This window comes from Chroicocephalus ridibundus, chromosome 10 (assembly GCF_963924245.1).
Source record: "Chroicocephalus ridibundus chromosome 10, bChrRid1.1, whole genome shotgun sequence".
NCBI lineage: Eukaryota > Metazoa > Chordata > Aves > Charadriiformes > Laridae > Chroicocephalus > Chroicocephalus ridibundus.
This window is the reverse complement of record NC_086293.1, coordinates 20,777,482-20,798,568: the sequence shown is the minus strand read 5'-3', so window position 1 is coordinate 20,798,568 and position 21,087 is coordinate 20,777,482. Positions and strand designations below refer to the sequence as shown.

Below are 21,087 nucleotides of genomic sequence, written 5' to 3'. Positions count from 1 at the left end.
AGCCATACGGCGTGGGAGAGACTTCGTTTGCTCTTGTCTGTGTGCAGGAGCCTGTGTGCAGAGGGCACGAACGGCATCTGCCTGAGCCAGACCTGACTGCAGGCGGGTTTTGAGCAAGTCCAGTCTGATCTCCCAGATCTCGGCCCGCCGTGGCCTCGGCAGCGGAGCAGAAGGCAGCGGGCTGGTGCAGATGGGCTCTTGGCTCGGCAGGTCCACGCGGCCACCTGAGCCCAAGAGCTTTCTGCAGCTGCGGGTCGCCTGAGCCTGCGCCGGCCATGGGAGCCTACAGGGGTATGGACACCACCGCGGGGTGGGGGTGTGCAGGGGGGAGCAGGGTCTCTGGTGCAGCCTTGCCAGCCAAAAATCAGCTCCTGTGCATCCCGGTAGGGATCTCTGCCTTGGCACTGCCAGCGCAAGCCCTTCTGCTGCAATTCCTGTCGAGCAGCAGACTGGAAAGGAGGAGTTTATTGACAAGGAATGGAAATGCTGGCAGTTCAGGCTTGTATTATGTATGCAAGCAGCCAGCCGGGGCCAGGAGACCAACAGGCATAATGGGGAAGAGAAATCGCTCTTGGAAAGCTTCTAGCTTGGCTTGCAGGAGAAATTAACCATTTGAAATCAGAAGGTTGCACGGTGCTTGTGCACAGATATTTTATTTGCTCGCAGAGGCTGTCTTCCTGCTGGAAACTGTTAATTTTCCGTTTCCTATAAAGATCTCAATCGCATTCCTTGTGACAGCAGACAGCTAAGCACATTGCCCCAGTGAAATACATCCCACCACCTCAAATGCCTGTGATCCTTCTATTAAACCTTTCTGACACCTGCCTCAGGCTGACACCGGTGACCAGAGCCTCCTGCCACTGAGGGCACGTGTGGGTTTAGGAGGAATGGGACAGAGTGTCCAGCTGCCATTGGCTCTGGTCTTGCTCTGATCCCCAGAGACGATGCTGTGGCATTTGGCAGGTTGCTTGAAGCAGCTGGATTCTTTCTTTCCCTCTCTGCATGATTTATTATGAGCTAATCCTATAGCTGTCACCCTTTTCCATCACTTGATTACAGTTTCTCTGGCTGATCCTTGACTCAAGGTGACTAAACTGGAATAACAAAGCCTTCCTTTAAAAACAAAGCCTGAGCCCTCCGGGTCTCTGGGGAGGAGGGAGCCACACAGCCAAGGGGCAGCTGTGACAACCCCCCTGCCTGGCTATGGCTGCTGACACTGTGATGGCCCAAGAGGTGCCATCGGTGAAAAATGAAGAAAAATTACCTTCAGAAACATAAAGGCAAAGTAAGTTGTGCGAGGAAGCGGGAGTCAAGAGAGGAAAGAGCTTTCATGAGGCTTTGTAGAAAACAAGGAGCTTCCATATGTAATTTTAGTATCTTCTTCCTAATGGCAACGGCAATAACTTCTTCCTAAGTAAACCTCCCAGGATCTTGAGCATCAAGAGTAATGCTCAAGTGGTTTTAAATTATGTCCAGCAGAGAGATTTCTGAATCACAGTCACTTCTGGAACCAGTGAGTGCCGGTCCCTGCGCTGGCGTGGGTACAGCCAGCGCTCCTCCAGCAGGAGTCGTCTGGCTGAAGCCTGGACTGTCCAGGGATTTCAGGTTTCAGGAGTCTCTTCCAGGCAGTTATTAAAGGCTGAGCAGTCTCCTGTTAGGTGTGTGTGTGTGTGGGGAAACACGGCAAAAAATAAAGTTAGAAAGAGAATTATTTTCCTGCCCAGCGCCTGTGACAGGCGGTAGAAATGTGCAGCAGTGCAGGATGTTCAGACCCAATCTCACGGCAGGAGTTTAACGTTCTTTTTTGTAGCAGCTTAAAAAAAATCCATACATCTGAGGACGCCCCCTCAAATCTCCCAGCCGCCTCCGTGGCTGCTGTCTGAGCCGTTGTGCACAGCACGTGCGAGACGGAGTTGGCTGCAGAGGCAGGAACGCTCAATCATCTCTCAGCTCCGGCGTGAGCTGCGGAGTGCCGAGTTTGCACGGCAAGCGGGGAGCTCTGTGGGCTGGCTTTGTCGTCCAGGCACGAGAAAGGGAAACGCACACACGGGGCCGTTGTCTCTTTCCGACACGCCAGCGCTCCGGCAGCCCGCTGGGACGTGCCCCTCCGAAGGGCGTTGGTGGGGGGGCGTGCAAGGGGTCCAGCAAGACCCTGGGAGCACTTGCACGCTGGGGACGGTGAGAAGTCACCACCAGTTCCTGTTAAAGCGCTAAGAGGATTAACAGAAACGGACAGTGGGGATTACATTGTCAGCAGTGCCTGCCAGGTCTCTTTGGAGAGCTTTTCAGCGGAGACCCCTCTTTCTTTAAGTGGTTTGGAGAAAAATCCGAAATGGCTCTGAACGTTGGCCCGCTGCCCCCCTCCCATCCCACGCCCCGTGTGGCGCTGAGCGGGGCGCGCAGGCTGCGGTGCGGCGGTGGTGGAGCTCACCCAGCATCATCTCCAGCCATGGTCTGTGCCAAAGGGACGGCAGACCCTGAGGAGCGGGAACTGCCCCTTGGAGAGGTATTTGCTGGATCCTTTCAGTGGAGGACGGGGGGTGGTGATGTGAAATAGGTCTTACTGTCACATTTCTGTGCCAGCCCCGTGTGTCACCTGTCAGAAAACCCTGTTCAGGTGTGATTCTTGGTAAGGCTCTTGGTGGGGACATGTTTGAGCTAGAAGAGAAGATACTGAGAAGTCGGTGGCAAGGGGGACAGTCAGGAGGAGACTGCGGTTGGGAAGGGGGTCGGGTCAGCTGCAAGGCTGCTGCCTCTGTCTCGCCAGCCCTTCAGGAGGCGTCTGCCGTTGTTCCTTGGCACAGTGGCGTTGCTGTCCCTACAAAGGTTGCCACAGCATTTGGGAGGCTGGGCTCAGGCATTTTCCTATGAAAGTCAATGTGTCTGTGTTGAGCTGGATCCGGACGGAGAAACCTGGAGTCCGGTGGCACTTTGCACTGGTGGCACTTTGCGCTGGAGGCTGAGCGAATGCCCCGTATCTGCTGTCTGCAGTTTTATTGCATCCAGCGTAAGTCGTCAAGCATGGAAATGTTTATGGGTAGGTGACAGTCATGAAGAAGGGGCGCTGCAACCCCGCAGCGAGGAAGCAGGGAGCATCCATCTGCCTTTCGCCAGCAGGCTGGGAACCGCGTGAGTGCAGGTAACACACTTAGGGCTCCTGGGCTGTCCTTTTGCCTGTCTCCCCTCGTATTTCTGTGAGTCAGGACCCCGTGCTGGGAGTAATTTGCACTTTGTGGCTGGTGTGAGTGCCCCAGTATCAGACAGACGAGTGATGCAGCTCTGCTGCCGCTCCGTCCCCCGATGCCACATGCCACTCCTGTCCCGTGCGCCCCAGGCACGGGGTCCCAGACAGCCGACAGCTGCATACAGACCTCAGGGATCTCACGCAGAGGTGGAGGCAGGTGTGCTTGGACTTTTGGTCCCACTTCAGTTCCCTGAAGCCGTGCGTTTCCACCCCTAGACGTTCAGCACAACCACTGCTGCTTCTGGCAGGCGCGTCCGTTCCCCGTCTGGCTGGAAGGAGCGCAGGACATGTACTCACCCCTCTGCATGGCTCTTCCCATCCATCACTTTCCACAGAGAACAGCTTAGGACCTTCCTCCACACCCTGAATTAATATTTCCTGAAGGCATCACACCCCTTGTCCCTCTCTTGCCCATGGAGCGCTGCCTTCCAGCCAGCAGAGCACATACCGAGAAGAGTGAGCGATTTTTCCTGTTAAAGGCAGTGCGGTCCGTCGAATTATCCCATGTAAAACAGTGACTCATCGTCCCCTCTTAGACTGTGTTTCTTGGCTAGAGGGAGACTGTCATTAGTGCCAGGGAGCCTGGCTGCTGTCACCATCCAGTTGTGCCACACGGCCCTGGGACTCTGGAGGAGCTGCAAGGTGGCAGTTGCTGCAAACAAGGGTATTATTTTTAGGGGGTGACACCTCTTTTCATCTCCTTCCCAGAGGAAGTCATCTTGGGCACTGGGGGGAGCCCGTTCACACCTTGTAACAGCGCGGTCAGGGGATCCCCAATACCTTCAGATCTCCGTGTGTGTAGGAGCTATGTGGTTTGAGGATAGACGTGCTGCAGAAGCGTTTGTCCCAGGGGACTGTAGGTGTCAAGTGTGTGCATTTGGTGGAAGGAGGTTGGAAAATGCTCCTTTCCCTCTTGTCTAGGAGGTTTGTATAGCTGGGTCTCCTCAGAATGGGAAGTGTCACCTTAGAGGTCACTGCCTGTGGTACCTCTTCTGAGGAACGTGGCTGGGAAAGGGGCACTGGGGAATGCCTCATCAGCAAAGACGTGGTCTGAAAATGGGTGCTGGGAATGGGGTGCCCCATCACCCCTCAAGAGCCATCTGTGGCTGCACGGAGTCAGCCTTAAGTGGCTTCCCAGAAAGCCAAAAGAGTCATTTGGGGAAAAGGGGGAGATTTCCAGGGGAGGAGGGTCTGTGTGATAGGGGCTGGTAGGACCCTTTCATTGGCTCCGTGGGGCTGGGACATGTTTTAGCCAGGTACGGAGAAGAGGAAGAGGCTGAACCATTGTGCAGCCTTCATCCCTCCTTTGCATCCCTTCCTCATCTTGCCCTGAAATGGTACTTTATCATGGCAGCTAAAACATCACTTCTGGGTGACCCTGGTGCCACAAAACCACCTTCTCCCATATGGAAACGTGTGTGGGTTCCTCCATCCAAGCTGATGGGAGCGATTTGTCTTTCGCTGCTGCAGGTCGTGGTCGCTGTTGTACGTGGGCTATTCTCGGTGTAAACCTCTTCATGTGCACGTCCTGTCTTGCCCTGCTCAGATTTGCCTCCGAGCTGCTTTTATTTGTGGTTTTTAGCTTAGCTTTGTGGGTAACCTCCTCACAACGCATCTCTGTTTTAGCCCTCGCAGTTTCTAAGTGATGGCAGGTGAGGGGAGTGTGTGTGTGTGTGTGGGGTGTTAATTATTTGGTTTGGCTGTTGAAAAGGGCTAGGGGGGGATGGTACAAAGTGTGTAGTGGTGGGAAAAAAAGCTTGAGCTAAGCTTTCAAGCATCGCCGTGCTGCTGGGACTCGGTTCTCTCTGGTCCAGCCAAGTTCAAGTCACTCGGTTGGTTTAACTTCTGCTGAACGAAACAGCTTTAAGTCAGGACCACATGAGCTGCCGACTGGAGCATTCTCCCTTCCCACGGGGAGCAGTCCCGGCAGGCTGGGCTGCTGCTACCAGGGTGTCTCTGGGCACGATCCTGTGCTTGGCTGATTCAGCAGGACCTCCAGACAAGGCGGGGTGTTGCACCACCTGAGCCAAAACTTCCAATGGTCTCTTTGTTGCTCGGCCCCAAAGTGTTTTCCAGCCCACCGTGTCGTGTGGGTGCTCTCGAACCTTGTACAAACTTGTAGCAGCAGTCTCGTAATGGTAAGAGAAATTAAATGCTTCATTAAGCCCGCTGATGGACAAGCAGATGAGCTTCAGGCTCATGTGTGCATTTTACTCCCCATCCCTGCGAGACCAGACATATTTTGGTTGTCTGTCCTCCTGGGGGGACGTGACACCAGTGACAGCCTCCAAGCTGCTGCGATGCTCCTTGTGAGAGATGGCGCCTGGCTGGAGATGGGGCTTTGCCGTGGGGAATAACGAGGCTGGCAACATCCAGGTGGTGGCTGTGCTTGAAAATAGAGTCCTATGGCCCAAGCCCAAGGTACCTGGAGGCGATTTCTGAGCCTGAGAGTTAGGGTGCAGTGCTGGTGAGAGAAGATACTTATCCAGTGGTTGAGCTTCCAGGTCCCAGGCCAGTGCCTCAGGGTTGTGGCTCAGCTGGTGACATGGAGGGATGCCTTTAAATCACACAGTGGTTTTGCAGGGGACAGGGATGTGCCTTCCTGCTGACCTGCTCAAGGAAGCAGGATCACAACGGTGACTCTAATCCTGCCCTTCGGATGGGCTACGTGAGCCTGGCTGGGCTGTCTGGGAAGGACTTGCTCCAGGGCCCTTGCAGGGGTACAACCAGCTACAGCCCTTGGGCTCCCTTGGAGGTCCTGTTCCTAATGCTCCCGTTGCCTGTCCCTCCAGGCAGAGGTGTGCGGGATCGGGGCATTGGTTGGGTCCTGGTGCAGACCCATGGGCACCCTGTGCAGTTCTTTCAGCCGTCCCTAGCTAGTCAGCTCATCCTGCCCCTTGGCTCTGCCGTGTCTGAAAATGCTCTGGAGCAAACAAGGGGAAGGTCCTGCTGCTCCCCGGGATGCTCCGGGTTGTTGCTCTGCTGCAGGCAATGGGAGAGGAGCTGGCAGGGGTAGGTCTGACGGAGAATGGAGGATTATTCCCTTCCCCTAAAAAGTGAGCCGAGACAGACGTCTCCAGCAGATTCTACGCCGCCTCTACCTCAGCAGAGAGAAATGCGGAGCCAGCCAGCCCTTACCGAGGCTTGGCCCGCAGAGCAGAGGGCCGGCTGTCAGGAATAGCCTGGGTTATCGGTTACTGGCTTGCTCGTCAGCAGGGGGAATATCAGAGGCGGACAGCGGTGGGTCTGCCTGTGACCATGCTGCACGGGGTGGCCTTAGCTGATGGCCTGTTGCCCGTGTCCACATAACCTCCTCCACAGGAGTTACTCGCTGCTCACCTGCTGAAGGGAACGAACGGTCACCTGTGTCCGTTCTGAGCCTCTGCAAGAGGACGTTGTCATGAGGCAGAACAGGCTGAACAAGCCATAACTGGGGAGAAAAACACCGTGCAAAGAGAAGCAAAGATGGGAAGAGCAAAGGGGGCATTTCCCAAGCGACGGAGGATGTTGGTCTGGAACAAGAAACGTGTGTTTGTACTGTAAATATGAGAGCTGATGCCAGCTCCCCTCCTCACTCCTCCTGCTCACCGCTCGCCGGCACAGCCCCAGGATGAACAAAAGAGGTCAAATGCAGCGCTCGCTCCAAAGGGATCTGTTAGCTGCCACGTGGAAGCTGTGCAAGGTGGGGGCTATTGCAGGTCAATATTTGAGCTCTCCCCTTCTCTGTAATGCAGCTGCTTGAGGAGCAGTGCCGTGCATGACAGAGGCCTGGGGAAAAGATCAGAAAAGGTCTCTTTTGGTTATTCTCCGTAGGACTGGTTACTTTTTGCCATTGCCTGTGCCTGTCTGAATATTGCTGTTCGCCTTGAAATGCTCCATCTCCCCAAAATACGTAGTCTCGTATGTGCTGTGCTGCCATTGTACCTGCCGGAATGGGGCACGGATGCTGCCCGCTACCTCCGAGTGTGCCCAGGGGGCACAATCTCCTACTGCTGGGGCGTAAACCAAGTGCAGAGATGCCCATCAGCGGTGTGGGGGACAAACCTCAGCTCTGGAGATGCAGGAAAAAACTTGGTGTGCTACCTGAGAGAGCTTCTCCCAAATCCTCCCAGCCCCGGCGGCTCCTGCAGGCCCTCGGCACAGGTCCGGAGGCTGCCAGGCAAGTCTGAGATGCCTCGGGCATCCCCTGATTCTCTGGCCAACTCCCTGCGTGCCCAGAAAAGCAGTGGTCGGGGCTGCACTGCAGAACAAGCACTTGCTTGAGGTCTTTGTACACAGTGGTTGTGTTATCGTTTCACTTTTGGGGGCAGAACGAGGCCTGTCATGTCCTGCAGGTTCAGGGATCAATGTTCTTAGCTGGGACTGATGCTCCTGGCTCTCCCCGAGCGGGAGGTACAGCTCCCGCGTTGGCACTGCCACTCTCCCGTGCAGCCTCCGCCAGGTCTCCGGCGTTTGCCATCCATCAGATTGCCCACACTACGGCCTCGAGTCCTGTAACGTGGCGGTGTGACGGGGTCATGGAATCACAGAATGGTTCAGGTTAGAAAGGACCTTAAAGATCATCCAGTGCCACCCCCTGCGCTGGTCAGGGACACCTCCCACTGGACCAGGTTGCTCCAAGCCCCGTCCCACGTGGCCTTGAACACCTCCAGGGATGGGGCAGCCGCAGCTTCTCTGGGCAACCTCTTCCAGCACCCTCTTAGTAAAGAATTTCTTCCTAATATCTAATCTAAATCTCTGAAATGCGTAAGGATGCGAACACCAGAATTGCCACACTTCTTCACAGCCCAATGCAGCACATAAGAAAGCAAACAGTCGCTTACTTGGTCATCTTCTCCATCAAACAGCGGTCACTGCTTTCAGCAATGTTAGGTCAGTGGGTCTGGAGTTTGCTGTGTGATGTTGGTGTTTGGGTTCCCACATCACCTCATTTTGAAAAGTATCTCACAATGTCGAAGTGTCCGGCTGCCAACCAGGCAGTGTCCCAGGCCTTGCTATCGAACTGGGAGGAAAAACTGAGCTCAGACTGCAGGAACTGTCTGGATCTATCACTGCTGCCGTCAAACTCTATTTTCTTTTTTTTTTTTCTCTCTCCCTCCCTCTTTTTTTTTTTTTTCCCCCCTCTTGGATGTTAAAATCGAAAATTGGACAGATTCAGCAGCCAGTGGCTGCAGCTATGATTTTGGCTTTGAACCAGTCTCAATATCTTCTCTTAAATTAGATGGCAGGATCCTTCTCCGTGTCTCTTGGGTGCCATTATTTTAATAGCGAGGAGCGTATCTTCGCGAAGCGGGGCTGCGTTTCTGCAGTCAGGGACGACTGAGCCATCGCTGGCAGGACTGACGCACCCGTTCCTCACCCACGACAGGTGCCGGAGAAGAGGCAAAACCAGCAAAGTCTGGAAAAGCTCATTGCTGTGCCCACAAAGAGATCCAGGTCCTAATTTCTGCCACTGACTGACTTCAAGCAAGTACTGATCCCTTTACGCTAAAGACCCCCAGGTGCTGCTTCCCCTTTTGATAAAAAGGGGAGATATTGTTCTTATTCGTTTCTCACTGAAAACTCTTCTTTCTCCTGTGAACGCAGTTCAGCTGCACACGTGCCATGTGTGCCAGGCAGTCAATTCGTGTCACCGATACCTTTTCCTTTGTTCAGATCCAGAATCCATCACAAATGTGAATCCATCACAAATGTGATGGACTCACACCCCAGCTCCCCCAGGGTCCGAGCTTTTTTTTTCCGGTCTGAGAGAGAGCATCCCCCTTCCAAGAGGGGCTGCCCTGAGAGCTGGGTCTTCCTAGAGTACGAGCCAGGACCTGTCCCACTCACCCGCTCGGGAGCCGCAGGCTGTAATTAGCACTCAGCCTGATCATTTTGGGTGGCCAGGCACCACAATTATTTTTTCCTCTTTTTTTAGGTTTTGCGCAGACACAACAGGAAGCGAAGCCGGGGCTGTGAGACAGTGGTGGGGTCAGGATTAGCTCCTCGGGGCCTCTGGGGCGCGTACTCGTGAGCAGGCACACGTGCTCTCTCTTCAGTTCCCTTGGCTGGAAACAACTGAATCTCCAGGTTTTAACCCTCTCCAGCATTTCATATTGGAGATCACGAGTGGGGCTTTTGGCTCCTTGTGGCCCCAGGGTCCAGCCTGGAAAATGCCTGAAAGCTCCATCCTCCATCCCAAAAGGAGTTGGGATTCCTCCCGCTGCATCTCAGCCAGACTCCCACTGATCTGGGGTTTCCAAACCTCTTCCTATTTGGCCCCTGAGCAAGCGGTGCATGAAGATGTCCTGCATGCGAAACACCTCCTGTCCCTCTCTGCTGGTGTTCCCAGGGGACAGTCACATCCCAGCTCAGCTTGTGCGCACCACCCAGCCCTCGCACCCTCCCGTGGGGCAGCAGCATCACCCGGTCACCTCGCAGCCCTTCTCAGCAGCCTGGATCTGCCCCGCTCCCAGGAGAGCAGAGCCGTCGGCGCTGCAGGTGAAGGTCGCCAATGCTGCGGATGATAGCGTTCATGCTTTTTTTTGCTGCTATGGCAAATACCTCACCTGATATATTTCAGGACTTCATTTGCCTTTTTTATGACTGTCACAGCAGCAGCTGATAGCCCAGAACTAATGCATCTGGGACCTCCTGCCACTTCCAGCAGCAAAGGAGCAGAAACTGCTGAATTCCAACTTGCGTAATTAAATTCTGCGGAATTTCCTCTCCTCTGGTCCAGGACGAAGCTTCAGCTTCCCCGGTTGGTGATTCAGTCTCTCTCTGCCATGGCAGCCTTTCTCAATGCTTTGTCCATCATCAGTATCTTTCTATTTTTATGTCAACTTATTATTCCTGAAATATTGATCCCAAAGCCAATCTTAGAGGTATTTTACTCGAAATCTGCCTTCTGCCCAGTGTTTCCCATTTGAACGCCGCCTGCTTTCCAGTTGCTTGTGTCCCTTACAGTTCACCTTTTAAACTTCACCTGCTCTGTTTGAAGTACGTGTTTCCTGTGGTATGTCATATCTCATGTGTTACGTATATCTGGGTGAAGATCTACCACATATGCTTGATCTACAGAAATGACTTATTTTATAGACAGATCAGGTTGCACGGGTGTAAGCTGTGCTTGGTAAATGCCACGGTGATTTCATTCACCTATCCAGTTGCACCCACACTTTTGTTTTCTTTCCTTCAGACTGTTTTCTAAAGCCTGGGTAATGCTGATGTCAGCCGAGCAGGCTTGTCACTGCCTGAATCCTGTCTCCTAGCCAAACTCTTCAGTTCAGGCACTGGATTTGCTGTTGTGGTTGCAGAGAACCTCCTTCCGTAATTAAGAGTTTCTGCAGCCAAAACAGCAAATTCTTTCACCGCTGCTTCCAGAAGTCTGGGATGGGCATGATCCAGTCTTTCCCTCACCTCACACATGTCTGGCTGTCTTCACAATCAACAAGTACACCTAAATATTCACAGCTTTAAAATCTATTCCCTTTTCCAAAGAGGTCATGGAAACCCCAGATCCTGCTGCAGTATTGATGTCACGCTGCCGCAAGAGAAGAGCTTCAGTTTTGATGGGACAGCACGAAAATGTGGGCTGTAGGGGGAAAGGAGGGAGGGAGTGTGTTGCCTTTTTAAGCTCCGAAGGAAAGACTGAAAGCACTTGTAGCACAGGAGACTCCGAAATATGCCTGAGCTCCCTTTCAGGCTCACCTCGTTCAGCGATTTCTGGTCGATGTTACTGCCTTAGCATGGGGGTTTTGGTCCCTTGCTCTGCATCACTCCTATTCCCTTGCCTCATCCTTTGAAGACGCAAAGGATAAATGTGATACTGCCTTCTGCCCGTCTCAGTGAAAAACATTTTGGATTTGGATCACAGACGTACACTGTCTTGATACTTATTATCCAAATGGTGATCCAGCGGTTGCCAAAGATTGATGTTTTCTCCCCATTAGAAACTCAATAGACCTTGGCTAAGTGACATCCCTGCTTTCGGATGCAATTGTGGCGATGCTAAATTTCCAAGGATTACCATTGCATGTGGTGGAATCTGGGAACCTCAGTAACAAGCTATAAAGTGAGGAGGACAGCCAGGATGTGAAGATCTTGGCAGCTCCCCCATAATGGAAGATCCTGCTGTACTCAGGGCCATGGTGCCAAAATGCAGCACGAACCATTAATTTACTCTGATGATGCTCCCTCCTCAGCACTGTCATATATTACGGTATTCCTTGGCCTTCACAAACTTCTTGGAGTCTCAGGAGCACCACAGGCATGGGTAAGCCAACGGTAGAGGGGATGGGGTGATTGACTTGTTCTCAGCATGAACGGGTGGAAGAAGAGGGATGTGTAAATGCCATTTCCCACCTGCCCCCTTCCTCCCTCCTCCTCCTCGCAGTCCAGGCTGTATCCCAGATCTGATGGAAGAAACAGGCACAGGTCAAGAATCGAACCTTTCCCCAGCTCCCTCTCCATGTTTGGTTTCCTCTCCAGCTGTGCAGTTCAGCCAGCTGTGGAGTCCCTTGAGCTCCAGCCTTCTTAAGGTGGGCCGTTGCCTGTTTGGGGTAGGCAGTGGGGGACAGGACGGGGACAGCGATTAGGGGACAGGAGGGTGAGAGACCCCAGGACGGGAGCACGCTGTGGGATTGCACGATCGGGTGGTTGGGCTGGAGCGGCCGGAGGAGAGGGGCTCTGTGTTTGAACGGGGCTGAGCTGTGTTCGTAGAGCTGCGCGGTGAGGACCCGGCGCCTGGTGACGGGGGGAGGACTGGGCGGGGAGCGCAGCAGCAGAGACATTGCAGGTGCTGGGGCTGATGGATGGTGGAACAGGGGACGGCCACAGTGTGGGGTCGTGGGGCAGAGCTGTGTCAGGTGGCAAAGCCTGGTCTGAGGGGGGCTGGACTCCATTAAATCGCGGTCTGCAGCCTCCAGCTGGCTCGGGCAGGACGCAGCAGCTGTGATGGCTGATGTTGCTCTTGCCAGGCAATCCCAGATGCTTTGGGCATGCTTTGGGCACAGGTGGCCAGGACTTCAAGCGCATGCTGCCGGCTGCAGGCATTTGCAGCTGCTCCGACCCCAGCCCTGCAAAGGACGGACGCTTTGGTCCCATCAGCTGCTGCCCTCGCCGTGCACCGGTGCCGGCAAGGTGCTGTGCTGAGCTCTACACACTTCCAGCTGCTGCATCTCCCCCTCCGCTGCAGGGTTTAACGCGGTCTTCAAAAGTCATCCTGATGGCCCAGCCGGGAGCCCGTTTGCTTTTCTCCTCGGGACGTGTATCGCAAGCAGAGGGTTTCTGAAGGGAGAGACTTCCTGCAGTTGGAGCCTTGTAAAACCCCGCCGTTGGGCCAGACGGTTGCTCTGAAGGGTTTGGCGAGTGCCCCGGGCAGGGGATGGTGTCATCGCTGCGGAGAGAAGAAGCTGTCAAGCTGCAGCGAGTGTGGAGCGCTGGCGTCTTCCCCCCGCCAGCTCAGCGCTCCCGGGCTCCACCGGCTGCACACGGGAGCAGCCTGGCAGCTTTCTTCCTTTTTTTTTTTTTTTCCCCCCCTTTTTCTTCCCCCTTTTTTTCTGTACCTGTACAGCATGAGCAGAGCAGGGATCCTAGCGGGGGGTTCGCTGCTATCCGGAGAAGATGGCTTGTTCTCTGCCAGATCTTGCGCTGGGGAAAGGCTGGAAGAAATCCATTTTGCAATGTTTCTGCTGGGGCTGTGAAAGTCGGGTGAGGTGCTGCAGTCCCTGGCCAGGCTTGTCCCTCGGCCTCAGCAGCCCGGAGCAGTCAGAGCACGGATCTGACCTGCCCGACCTCTGCTCGCTCCCCGCTTTACTGCAGATTTGGTTTTTGTTCACCCTAAAGAGCCTTCTGCTGAGTCAGCCTGCTCCTCCCGGCCAGGACCTCACCCTGCACCGGGCGCTGAAGCCTTTCCTTGGGAACGCGTTTCCACGCGCCCCTGTGCAGCCCCGGCGTGAGCAATTTGCATTTCTAGCAGTTTCGTGTCAGCCTGAACCACCTGGAGTTTTGCTTATGTCCCGCCTAAGAAAGGTTCCGGTTGATGCACGTGTTAATCTCGAAAACAAACGCCTCCACACTGCTTTTACTAAGTACGGGACAAGTGTCTGCTGCGGTGCAGGGCGCTCGCAGACAGCCCACGGCGAGGTCATGCTCTTAAATTGAACAGAAGTTTGTCATCCCCGGACGGGAAAGGGACTCGAGTTTGATGCTCTCTGCTTGCAGATTCGAGCTGCACTGAGTCGAGTTTTCAAGGTCGATCTAATTCCCTGTCATTTGCAGAGGAGCGAGTCTGGAAATGTGAAACGGGGCTCCTCTGGGACAAGCCCTGTGTGCGTTGGATCGTCCGCTTCTCTCTCGTTAGCACAGATGCCGTTTCACTCTCCTGTGGGGTAACGGATACAGGGGACTGGGGAAGAAGCCGTACCACCTTCTTGTTGAGTCGCATCTCAGTCAATCCAGGGCTGCAGGAAGTGTCGTTTCCCAAGAACGCGCAAGTGCACGTGCACTGCTGATGAAATTTCGTGAGGTCAGGCAGTCACTTCCCCCCGATTACAGCTCCAGGAATGAATAATGGTTAGCTTAGACCCCGGTGACTTTGTGCTTTGGAGCTGTTTTCATTTAAACAAAATACAAGCACATGGAAAAGAAGATGGGATTTGGATTTTTCCTTCGGGTTATTTTGGTTAAAAAGATGCCACCTGGGGCTTGTATGAACAAAAACATCCAGAGCCCCAAATTGTGGTGCAAAAAGCCTCTGTGTTAGAAACCTTCACATTGCCAGAAATGGTTTGTGAGCGATGCTTTTCCCTCCACCACATACGTCCCTCTGAGATTTTAGAAGGTCCCTGTATGAGTAGGAACTTGGAGGACTGGAAGAACCTCCCAGGCCATGACCTCCTGAACGATGTGTCCTATCATCCCCTTCAGAAAAAAACATCATCTTCCATCTTAAAATTCACAGTGTGATTTCTTCTGAGGAAGCCAACTCCAGGGTTGAACAACCCCCATGGTTAGAAACCTTATTCTCATATGAGAACTGTTGTGGCATCCTCTGCCGATGGAGAGGGGCAGATAGAAGAAGGAGAGGCTGGGTGAGAGGTGGGGCAGCTGCTTGGAGGTGTTACCGCAAGCGAGAACCTGTGCCCTATCGCGTCTGGCTCCACGCGTTAGGTTTGGGATATCCAGGCCATGTGGTTCTGCCTGTGCTGGAAACAGGTCCCTGGGGCTGAGGGATGGAGCTGAAGCAGATGCTTCATAGCCTGGAAGGTGGTTGCATCCCTACGTAATTTATGAGCTTGAGAACTTGAGCATCTGTCGGCGACTGGGTGTCCAGCACTGTGTTCGTGGCTGGCCAGATCCAGCCTCGGGTTTGGTGCTGTGGCAAATAGACCTCGGAAACCAAACCAGCTGATCTGCATGTCGGGGAAGGGGTGAGGACCGCTTGGGTGCTGTCTTCAGCTTCAAAAGCTCAAGGAGATGTTGCTGGTTTAGAAGGGAAGAAAAAAAAAATAAAGGCAAAAAAGAACTTAAAAAGACTTTTCAATCAGATGAAGCATCTGACCAATTTGTCTATTAATGGTTGTGTCTCTGAGCCTGGAAATGCAAACTCCGAGCCGGTGGGGGCTCAGCACAGAGCTGCCAGTGTTGGATCTGCCCCGCATCTCTGCCGAGCACAGACTCCATCTCGCCCTTCGTGGGGCCACAGCGATGCTGGTCAGGGTCCTGTCACCTCCTGGGTCATTCCCTCGCCAGTGCAGCCTGCGCGCAGTGGCATTCCCCAAATGCACATGGGTCAGACTGTTCCCAGTTGCTCTTGAAATTGTAAAAAGCCATTGTCTTTTATTTGTTTAAAGGTTAGGGCTGGACCTTTTCAACCCTAACAGCAGGCTTTGTTAAAAAATAAGGGGGATCTTCTCCCAGAGCCAAACGGATTTGTCTCTTCTTGGGGGACATTGCCTCATCCCAACTGGGGCATCTCCAGAGAGGGTGAGGGAAGCAGCACCCTCAACCCCTCTGATTTTTCTCGCTCCTTTTCCAGCCGCAGAAGACGGGGTTATGAGATCCACCTGGCAGGGGAAAGCCGGTCGCAGCCCACTTCAGGCCCTGTACGAGAGTGACCAGGTAAGGGGACAGGGGGAGGGAGGTGGAGGGGTGAAGAGGGAGTGGGGCGCTGGGGGCTGACCCCTTCTTCCACCCCTCTGGTGTGCAGGGCACTGTGCTGTCTCCAGCCACCCTCAAGGTCCCCGTGCCTGAACCTCTGTCCATGTCCAAAAGAAAAGACCACACCACTTTGGGGAGTAATCGATGATAAAAAAAAAACCTCATAGCCCTTGCTGGGACTTGGGCAAATGGTTTCATTACTGGTGGGCTGAGCCATAGCTGGGCAAACCCAGGAGATTTTGCCATCTGAAGATTTCGAAGCCAACTCTGGGCCATCATAGCAGGGCAAGAGCATCATTGCTGCTCTTTCCGAGCTAATAATTGGTAGATGCTTCTATGTTGGGTGCTATATATACACACACACATATGTATATGCATATATACAATGTGCCCTTGTGGACAAGAAGGCCAGTGGCATCCTGGGGTGCATCAAGAAGAGTGTGGCCAGCAGGTGGAGGGAGGTCATCCTCCCCCTCTACTCTGCCTTGGTGAGGCCGCACCTGGAGTACAGTGTCCAGTTCTGGGCTCCCCGGTTCAAGAGGGACAGGGAGCTGCTGGGGAGGGTGCAGCAGAGAGCTACAAAGGTGATTAGGGGACTGGAACATGTCTCTTATGAAGAAAGGCTGAGGGATTTGCGTCTCTTCAGTCTGGAAAAAAGACGGCTGAGGGGGGATCTTATCAACACTTATGAATACGTAAAGGGTGGGTGTCAGCAGGATGGGGCCAGGCTCTTCTCAGTGGTGCCCAGTGACAGGACAAAGGGTAACGGGCACAAACTTGAGCATCGGAAGTTCCACCTAAACATGAGGAGGAACTTCTTTACCCTGAGGGTGGCAGAGCCCTGGCACAGGCTGCCCAGAGAGGTGGTGGAGTCTCCAACTCTGGAGACATTCCAAACCCGTCTGGACGCGTTCCTGTGCCACCTGCTCTGGGTGACCCTCCTCTGGCCGGGGGTGGGACTGGGTGATCTCCAGAGGTCCCTTCCAACCCTATGGTTCTATGATTCTATATACACGCATATACAAAGCTGGACTCAGTGATGAGTGGTTTGTAATCCTGGGACATCTCGGTCCTCACCATCACGCGGAGCTGTGCCAGCTGCACCTGTGGAGAAAGGGGCAGCCAGGCACAGTCTGGGCAGGCAAACACTCCAGGTGGGATCAGCGGGTCCATCCCCACACGAGGATCTGCTGCAGGACCAGCCATGGTCAATGCTTGAGGCAGGGAGCACCTGCCCTTGCCAGGCCCCGGTGCGTGCACCCCAACCGGCATCAGTGACACGGCATCGGGGAAGGTGACCCGCTTGCCCTTTAGCAGCTCAGTGGGAGCTTGGGGGTTTGTGGTTGAAGCTCCAAAAAGTGTATTTATTTCCTTCTACTGCGTTTACCCCTATGGCAGGCAGTTTTCCCCCCATGCGGCCAGACTCGTCTTTGCAGAGGGATCCTCGCCCACAACTTCCCTGCAGGAAACCACCCTCCACCCACTGGTGCAACGGGCCGGGCCGTGGCCACGTGCCCCAGCCACCGCTTGTGCCCTGCATCTCCCCACGTCCACGGGGCAGTCATCTTCTGGAGCCCCTAAGAAGCAGAGGGCAACGCTGGTGGTCCCTGCAGCTGGCTGCCATCCCCGCTGCCTCCCCGCCACCCACCGGCGGTGCCCGCTGCAGCTGGAGCCAGGTCTCCTTTCCATAGACGACGCTTCGTGCTACCATCTAGGTGGATGCTGTAATGTCTATAAGCAGCGGAATTGCCTTTGCTCTGGGAAAAATGGCAGATGTGAAGTTCCTTGGCCCCGATGCCGGCAAACCCTAACGCTACTGGAATGTCATGGTGTTATTTCCTTAAAAGTGATACTTAATTTCTCTGGCTTTTAAAGGAAATGAAGGGAGCAATTTTGCTCCGAAATAACTGCAAGACATGCACTTATTCCAGTGGGCGGCTGTTGAAAACTAGTCACATTTATTTGTTGCCATGCCTGCAGACAGTGTGTCTGTCTGTCTCTCTGGTCCAATAGTTTTGAATTATGCAAGTACAGGGAAAACCACCTGAAAAAAAATCACATTATTAAAATGTCTTTTTTTTTTTAAGCACTTGCAAAAAGGGTTTCCAGTTTTAAAGGGCAACAGGGAGCCTCCAAACAAAAGACATTTCTGCTGAAGGGTTTGACTGTGTCACAGGGAGGTGTACCATAAGAATAACTCTTCAGCTATGGTTGTCACCTCCCTAGGTTCTATCTCTTCTTCAAATCCAAGTAGCCGACAATGTCAAAGTCATCTCCTGGTGGCAGTTAGAGTCTGTTGACCTGCATTTCCTCCATCTGAGCATTTTCCCTTATCGTCTCCCTCTTGGAAGGTGCAGGGATGGGATTCTTTCTCCTGCCCCTGTCAGGTTTCTGGCCATGCAGGTTCCTAGAGAAGGTGGTCATTAAGGTGACCCGGATAAGATTATTTTCTTAGTGTAAATGAGATCCAAAAGGGTCTGTCTGTTGTTCGTCCCTTGCAGGAGGAGCTTTTTGCCCAGATGCTAGTGCCCCTCTGAAGGTGATGGCTCTGCTGGATCATCCACAGGATGGGCAGTTTGTCTCAGGATCCCAACTCCTGGCAGGAGCTTTACAAAGCCCCATCTCCACAACACTGCCTCTCCCAGGCTCTGGTGCCTCCCCAAACCCCGTATGGTCCACAGGGAGAGGCAAGGGTGCACCTGAAGCTTGGCAAAGGGTGTCCTTTTGCATGCCTAAGCGATGACAGCAGTCAGCAGCAAGGATGTAGGGATCCAAGGAGGTGGCCTGCCCTTGCCCATCATCTTGAGGTCGTCACGTCTCCAGGCTGCAGACACATTTGCCGTGGCACCCTATGATGCCAGCAGGACTGTCTTCACAACCCCAAAGTGGAAGCCACCATCGTCTTGTGACATGGGGGTCATTGCATTGAATTACAGGAAGAGCTCTGCGGGGACAGGGCTGCCCCGGGTTAGCAAAGGGGCGGTGAAGCCGTTAGCGGTCGTGGCCCGGACGAGGCTGTTGGAGGTTCCTAGCGATGACCTTGGGGCTGAACACGAAATCTCCCAACCCTCGTGAGCAAAACGGGGAGGGAGTGGGCAGGAGGAGGAGGGGACCTTCCCCTTCTGAGTTCCTGGAAATAATTTCCTTCCCCAGATGTTTTAGCGACATTTTGGGATTTCTGATGAAAACCATGACAGGAAAGGTCCTGTCCCCAAATCTGGAGGGGAGTTTCAGCTGGGGCTGGAGTTGGGGGGCTCTGGGCTCCAGGGAAGCCAATGCAGCAGCTGCCAGGCCTTAATGCAAAGATCAAAAGGGATAACAAAAAGGACCATATATGGATTTCTCATCCCTGTGAAGAAAGGAGAGTATGACCAGAGCTGAGGCATTGGACTGGCCTGTGCGGAAGAAGTCCCTCAGCAGAAGAAACACAAAGCCCTCGGGAAAAGCCCCACCACTACCTCCAGCAGCACCTCGCTCCTCTCCATCACGCCCTGCCACCCCCCCTCGCCTCCAGCTCCCCGACTGCTCCCCAGGGTTCGATCGTCTCTGTTTAAAGACCATTTTCCTCCACCCCTTTGCCTTTCCTTGGCAGCACGCCGGCGCTGGTTTCATCACGCATGCCCACACTTGTGTGCCGTGTTTCTGCCTCTTGGCTGCGGTGCTTGCAGCCAGCCTGCAGGTGTAGGCGTTGGCACAACGTGGCAATGCCCCATGGCAGCCGGGAGGCCTGTGGCACCAGGGGCCATGTATGCCCCCCGGACTGATGTAAAGGAGAGCTTTAGCCCAGTGTGTGTGTGGGGGGGGGTGCTGTAACAAATGTTCTGATGTTGGTCCTCTCTGCACCGCCTGTTCTTCCCTCACCCCCTTTGGCTTGTCTTCTCATCTGGCTCCTCATCACATTTTATTCTGTCTTTTGCCCCCAGCAGGTCCAAGGATTAAATGCACCAAGGCAAGTTGTGTTCAAAATCAATGCTGTCCCCAGAAATCTCACATGGGTGACTGCCAAACCCTGGAAGGGGGAGGGGATGGGGACAGCTCTGGGGCAAGTGTTGTGTGTAGGCCATGATCAGCTTGGGCAAGCTAGTGACCATCTCTGGTTTTTTCTCTCCTCAGTTTGAGCAGTCATCACTGCAGGCGGTTCACCAGCAGAGACGTGAGCTGTTGAGCAACATCTGCAACCGTTACACCCGCAAGCGGCGTCTCCTGCGGCCGGATGACTTGCGGCACTTGGTGGTGGATGACACGCATGGGCTGCTCTACTGCTACGTGCCCAAAGTGGCCTGCACTAACTGGAAGCGGGTAATGATGGTCCTGACGGGGCAAGGCAAGTACCGGGACCCACTGGAAATCCCCGCCAATGAGGCCCACGTCTCATCCAACCTGCGCACCCTCTCCGAGTACAGCATCCCCGAGATCAACCACCGCCTGCGCAGCTACCTCAAGTTCATCTTCGTGCGGGAGCCCTTTGAGCGCTTGGTCTCGGCGTACCGCAACAAGTTCACCCGCAGCTACAACACAGCCTTCCACAAGCGCTACGGGACCAAGATCATTCGGCGACACCGGCAGGAGCCCAGTGACAAGGCCCTGGAGCGCGGGGATGATGTGCGCTTCGAGGAGTTCGTCTACTACCTGCTGGATCCACGGACACAGCGGGAGGAGCCCTTCAATGAGCACTGGGAGCGGGTGCACTCGCTCTGCCACCCCTGCATCGTCCACTACGATGTGGTGGGCAAGTATGAGACCTTGGCTGAAGACGCCAACTACATCCTCCAGCTTGTTGGGGCTGACACAAGCGTCAAGTTCCCATCTTCATCCAAGACCACCAGGACGACGGACGACATGACGGCCCAGTTCTTCCAGGACATTAGCCCCTTCTACCAAAGGAGACTCTTTAATTTATACAAAATGGACTACTTGCTCTTCAATTACTCCATCCCCTCGTACCTCCGCATCCGATGAGGCAGGGGCTGGGGGGAGAGGCGAAGGAGAGCTGGGTAACTCTCATCTTGCCAAAATCCTCTCCTCCCACCCTGTGCTCATCTCTTAGTTGACTTCACCCCCGTGCCCTCTCCGTTATGGTCTGCTCCACATCCTGATGCCTTGTTCATGCATGGTCTGGAGGGAGGACACCTCTCAAAACACCAGGGCCGGAGCTTTTCCTTCTCACCCTTCAACATCCTCGAGGGATGGTGGTGGGGCTGGACACTGCTGGGTAGGAGGGCTTGCCTTGGCTGGGGGCTTCCTTTTAACTAAGAGACTCCTCTGTAGATCCAAGTCTTGGAAAGGCTCCTTTTTCGGGCAGGATCCCTTCAGGTCTTTCTCCTCCTTACTGGGCTGTTTAGGGATGGACATGGTGTCTTGGGGGGTGGGGTGGAGCATGTCAGAGACTTGCATAGAACCAGAAATAAAGCAATAATTTAATGTAAGTTTTCCCTTTCATTTAAAGGTGCTCCCATCTTTTCTTTTTGCCTTGTTCTCCTCCCTCTTCCTCCAGCTTCCCCACGCCGTCCCCACTGCCGGGGAAGGCGGGGATGTGTTACTGTGACCACGCATTTCTCCCTGACAAAGCCTGGAGGGTTTTTTTGTTCCCCTCCTTCCACACGCTCTTGGTCGGGATGCAAAATACTCCAAAGAGAGAGAGGAGCAGGTTTACAGCAGGTATGGGCTGATAGAGACACAGTCTTTCTCCTGAACTACAA

General features: G+C 54.1%; 1 protein-coding gene across 3 annotated transcripts in view; it reads left to right on the top strand.

Annotated features, from left to right (window-relative positions):
• The window catches only part of CHST13 (carbohydrate sulfotransferase 13), a 34,558-nt gene extending 13,682 nt beyond the window's left edge, over positions 1 to 20,876 (top strand). For 2 of the 3 annotated variants that reach the window (XM_063348363.1, XM_063348362.1), the window contains exons 2-3: positions 15,267 to 15,349; positions 19,502 to 20,875. In XM_063348363.1, the coding sequence (XP_063204433.1) occupies positions 15,284 to 15,349; positions 19,502 to 20,347 (912 nt within the window). In that variant the 5' untranslated portion in view covers positions 15,267 to 15,283 and the 3' untranslated portion in view covers positions 20,348 to 20,875. Of the gene's footprint in view, positions 1 to 15,266; positions 15,350 to 19,501 lie in introns of all 3 variants that reach the window. The other variant, XM_063348360.1, reaches the window with a different exon arrangement.
• The last annotated feature ends 211 nt before the right edge of the window (positions 20,877 to 21,087 follow it).